Consider the following 5,427-nt stretch of genomic DNA (forward strand, 5'->3'; position numbering starts at 1 on the left):
AAAAAGGCCAACTCAAGATTGAAATCCACAGCATAGAATCTCACCACTGTCCTATATTATTGCTTCTTCAGTATCTTTTAAGTTCTGTGTTACTTTTAAGAACTTTATATTACTTGAAAGGTTGTTCTTAATTTGTTAAAATTGTATCCTTTTTCCAACTGGTCAATATATCTTATACTACAATAAAGCATTTATGTCTGAGTCAAGGGTGACATATAATTTCTATAAACAAAAGACTCAAGGGAAAGCCAAAAGCTCACAGAATATTGATTACATCCACTGAAAACCACCATTCTACCTTACAGAAATGTAATTCAAATCAATTCATCTTCTTTTTTTTTTTGCAATTTTTGGCGGGGGCTAGGTTTGAACCTGCCACCTCTAATATATGGGGCCAGGGCCCTACTCCTTTGAGCCACAGGCGCCACCCCAAATCAATTCATTTTCATTATAATAAACATATTTTAGTTAACATAATTTTATGATACTCAAAAGTAATATCACATGTAATTACTGAGGCTTCTGACGTTGCTTTTAGTTGCTTTTAGTCAGTCATTCATTCAAAAAGTAACTATTGAGCATTTACTATAAAAAAGACTATACTAAGCTCTGGCATGAACAATAAATGAAGCAAAGTTTGTGCCTTTATGGAATTTACATTCTAGTAAAAGAATGATAGGAAATTATATAATTAATTTCTGGAAAATCTTTTCTGGCGGTAGGGTAATTAAAATATCAGTATAAAAACTGAAGTTGATTTTTTATATATTTTCTGGCAATTTGGTAATATGTATCAATACTGTAAATGTGCACATGCTTAAACCTAACATTCTTATTTCTAGGAATTTATCCTAGACAGATCATTAGAAAAATACATGATATCAGTACACAAATGTTCATTCCAGTATCTTTTCCCAACAATTAAAAAAGAAAACAACCTATATATCCATCAATAAATTGGACAGGCAATTATAAGAATCCTATACTTACTTATATTTTTTAAAAAAAATCAGTCTACCAATGGTAATCATATGGATGTTATCATATAAGCACTTAAAGATACATGATAAAACAATATAAGTGATGCAAGGAAAACATCTACTATATACTGTGGGTGGTTTGGGTTTTTTTAAAGGTAAGGAAACAGCATGGAAATATTCCATTTATAAAGAATCAAGGAAGAGAGAAAGTCTATCTGGAAAAATATGCATAAGATATCTTATAAAATTTAACTAGCAGTATCTCTGCATAGTAAGATTGTTAATAACTTTCTGATTCCATGTCTCCTTTTCTATATTTTTTAAATTTTTAAAAATTAAGCATGAATCTCTTTTAACAACAAAATCATCATTTCAATCAAAATTAGATATGCTAATTACCCTGATCTGATCACTGTACATGTATTTAAACATTACTACATACCCCATAAATATGTACAATTACTATGTCAACTAAAATTTTTTTCAAGGGCCAGGTGCAGTGGCTCATGCCTATAATCCTAGCACTCTGGGAGGTTGAGGTGAGTGGACTGCTTGAGCTCAAGAGGTCAAGACCAAATTGAGCAAAAAGTGAGACCCCATCTCTAAAAATAGCCAGGTGTTTTGTGGTAGACACCTGTAGTCCCAGCTACTTGGGAGGCCAAGGTAAGAGGATCACTTGAACACAAGAGTTTGAGGTTGCTGTAAACTATAATGCCTCGGTACTCTACCCTGGGCCAACAGAGAAAGACTGTCTCAGAAAAAAAAAAATTTTTTTTTTCAAATCTTATCCATATACAAGTACACTAAATAATTTTCTAAAAAAGAAAGCAAGAAAAGAAAGGAAGAATGGCTCTCTGGTCAAATACAGCACCCTAGATCCCATTAGATGTATTTTTCTTCAACTCCTGTGCATCCTCAAAGGCAACTCAGAGAAAGAAATGTTCTAGCTGAGCAAAACTCACTGTGAAAACTAACAAAGATCTAAATAAAGATACTAAAATTCCATTTTGTTTATGGGAAAAACGTACAAGTACATATTTTTGCAAAAAAAAAAATAGATGGCTATATACCAACAACGAATATACATCACAACTTATGACAGGATTATCAACAGGATTTTTTTTTCTGTTAATCATTTTTAATCGAGTATAAAAAAATGCATTAATGTTATAATCATAGGAAATAAATATATTCACTTTAAATACATAATAAGCAAATAAAATATCAAGAATATAAATAACTATAATTCACCTGATAATGTCATAATGGCATTCAAATTAAGAGATTATTTTAAAATTCAAATAGAAGGCTGAGGAAAGAGAATGGCTTGAAGCCAGGAATTTGAGATCAGCCTGGGTAACAAAGCAAGGCCCCATCTCTAACATGTAAAGAACAAATTATCCAGGAGCAGTGGCAAGTGCATGTAATCCGAGCTACTAGGGGGGCTAAAGTAGGAGGATCTTGAGACCAGGAGATCAAGACTAGCCTCAGCAATATAGCATGACCTCATCTCTTCAAAAAAAAAAAAAAAAAATTAAATTAGCATTTTTCAATGTACCATTGGATCTTAAGAATATACTGGGCCTACTTTCTCTCCTTCATACAATAGCCACTTTTTTTTTTTTTTGAGACAGAGCCTCAAGCTATCACCCTGGGTACAGTGCCGTCGCATCACAGCTCACAGCAACCTCCAATTCCTGGGCTCAAACAATTCTCCTCTGCCTCCCAAGTAGCTGGGACTACAGGCACTTGCCACAACGCCCAGTATTTTTTGGTTGCAGTCGTCATTGTTGTTTGGCAGGTCTGGGCTGGATTTAAACCTGTCAGCTCAGGTATATGTGGCTGGCGCCTTAGCCGCTTGAGCCACAGGCACCAAGCCTAGCCACTTTGATGTAGTAGAAACAGACCACAAGTCTAAAAGTACACTATAACATATACAGAATGATAAAATGAGATGGTCACCTAATAAAAAAACTGTTTTAATTAGTGCCCAATAAGAAAATGCTGTTAAACATCAGGAAAATGCCACTTTCCCAAAGTCAGAAATAAATTACTTCTATCACTTACCATCACTTCCATATTCTTATGAGGTTCCACAAATCCATTTACAGTTAACTTACGCAGCACTGAAAAGTAAAAGCAAGCTTTACTTGCACCGCATTTTCTTCATATTTTATCCAACTAAAATCCCAATCATAATAAAGAATCAGAATCACAAAACCTAATCAAGCTTAAAGGATAATCTGGCTAATTCAATAATACATAAAGAAAGGTAAACTTGGGTCATTTGGTTGGGTAGTTAGTAAGAAAAATGGTACTAAAGCCTAATTTTTCTAACTCAGAAAAGTAGTGCTCTACTCGGTTATAGCTACTCATGTTTCCAAAACTACATTGCAAGATTTAATTTACAAAAACTGTTAGTACTTAAACTTTAAGATGACTCAACCAAGACCAAAAAATTTCATTTAGTTTTAAGTTATATAATGGAAAAAATATCTCTTAAAAGAGACATAAAAGTTAACCTCTATTTCCAAATTTGAAGTAGACTAGAGAGCTCAATTTTAAGTATGACATTTTGTGAGTAGCATCGACAAACTAGTGCACACAGAGACACAAGCAGGATGACAGGTTTGAAGAGCTAGATTTAAATCCTGTTCCACTGCACACAGCTGTATTACTTTAGGCATCTTTTCTCAAACTCATTTTCCTTATCTGTAAAACGTGGTTAATAAATCCTACTTTACTGGGTTATTCAATGACATATGTGAAAATAATAACAACAGTGACAATAGCATCAGTGACAGGATTTAAAGTAAATTCATTAAATAAGCACTGCTATAGCTATATTACTAAAGAATCATCCTTTAGATGAGTGGTTCTCAACCCTACTAATGTCGCAGCCCTTTAATACAGTTCCTGTGGTCTCAACCCCCAGATTAAGAACCACTGCTTTAGATGCTGTTCATGAGGAGAGGCCTAAAGGCCATGTATTAAAATTATGTTTAGAATGTAACTGTCTACAAGACCTCCAGTTTGATATAACCAATTATATAGACAACTCAGAAGTTACTGCATCATCACAGTAGGAAACAGAATTCAAACTGAATCCCCTATTCTGGATGTGCTCTTTTCCATCACAGAACCTTGTACATTACCACCCAGGAGGATCATTTTTCTCTCTTTTCACCACCCAGTCAACATCTATTTATCCCTTATGATATGGGCTCAAAGATCACTTTCTCAGGGAAGTCTTCTCTGAGAATAGCGTCACAGCACTGTATGGACCCTGAATCATTCCACATTACTTGTGTGATTATTTAGTACATCTATTTCCTCAGTGTCAAGTACCTATATATTTGTGGAATGAAATAATAAATGCCTAAAACATACCAAATGCACAAAAGTCTCAATTCTGATAGAGATTACACATAACAAAACTGCTAGTCCTAAGTATTTCTTCATTTCAGGACAGAAATTTATGGCTGGACAGAACAAGATTTTCCAAGGCAAGATGACTTTTAAAAAGCTAATGTGTATCTATAACCTTGAGATGGACAGATACTGAAAAGCTTAAAGCAGACTAAGAGAGAGAAAGCTACATCCTTTTTTTCTAGAGTTAGTCTTTGAAATCAATAAGGCAAGAAAATCCTACCAAAATTACTCTTGAAAATTTCTGAAATTAATCATTAAAATTACTACTATATACATAGTTTTGTATATATAACCTTACATCAAATTTTCTACTATAATTCTGAGTAACATTGATGTCCAAGGCCTTTTAATCTCTTCCTCAAGGATATTGACAAACCATCTTCACTTCCCTGCACAATGGATTTTATTTGTCAAGAGTCCTTTAAAATCATTCACACATTTGTTCACAGTTTTTACCAAAATCCACAGGCATTTAAGGTTCATGCATCCACTCTCTGGATAAAGTAAATGATGCATTAAGGTAATCCCAAGAGGGTATGGTGGGATTCTCATAATAAAATAGCTTATATGCTAAACAGAAAAATGTAAATGAGTTGTAGTAAGAGAGAAACAGAGGCTGTCTGAGAACTGACACAGAAAGTCAAACAGCACATGTTCCCTTTATAAATAGGAGCTGAATAATGTGTACGCACAGTCGTGGAGAGAATAATAACACTGGAGACTGAAAAGGATGAGAGGGCGGATGGGGGTAGGGGTGAAGAATTATTTAATGAGAACAATGTGATAGTTACACTAAAGGCCTCTATCTACACACTATATTCATGTAACAAATTGCGCTTGTGCTCAAATTGTATAAAAAAAATTTAAAAATTTAAATTTAAATTAAAAAATAAGGCTTGGCGCCTGTGGCTCAGTCGGCTAAGGTGCCAGCCACATACACCTAAGGCGGCGGGTTCGAATCCCCAGCCCGGGCCCACCAAACAACAATGATGGCTGCAACCAAAAAATGGCCAGG

General features: G+C 34.4%; 1 protein-coding gene across 1 annotated transcript in view; it reads right to left on the minus strand.

Moving 5' to 3' along the window:
- IPO11 (importin 11) overlaps window positions 1-5,427 on the minus strand; it is a 215,062-nt gene that overhangs the window by 156,131 nt on the left and 53,504 nt on the right. Inside the window, exon 7 of the mRNA XM_003782731.3 lies at window positions 3,048-3,106. Coding sequence (XP_003782779.1) covers window positions 3,048-3,106 — 59 coding nt within the window. The remainder of the gene's footprint in view (window positions 1-3,047; window positions 3,107-5,427) is intronic.

This window comes from Otolemur garnettii, unplaced genomic scaffold, assembly GCF_000181295.1.
Source record: "Otolemur garnettii isolate 467f Iridium unplaced genomic scaffold, OtoGar3 scaffold00005, whole genome shotgun sequence".
NCBI classification, from domain to species: domain Eukaryota; kingdom Metazoa; phylum Chordata; class Mammalia; order Primates; family Galagidae; genus Otolemur; species Otolemur garnettii.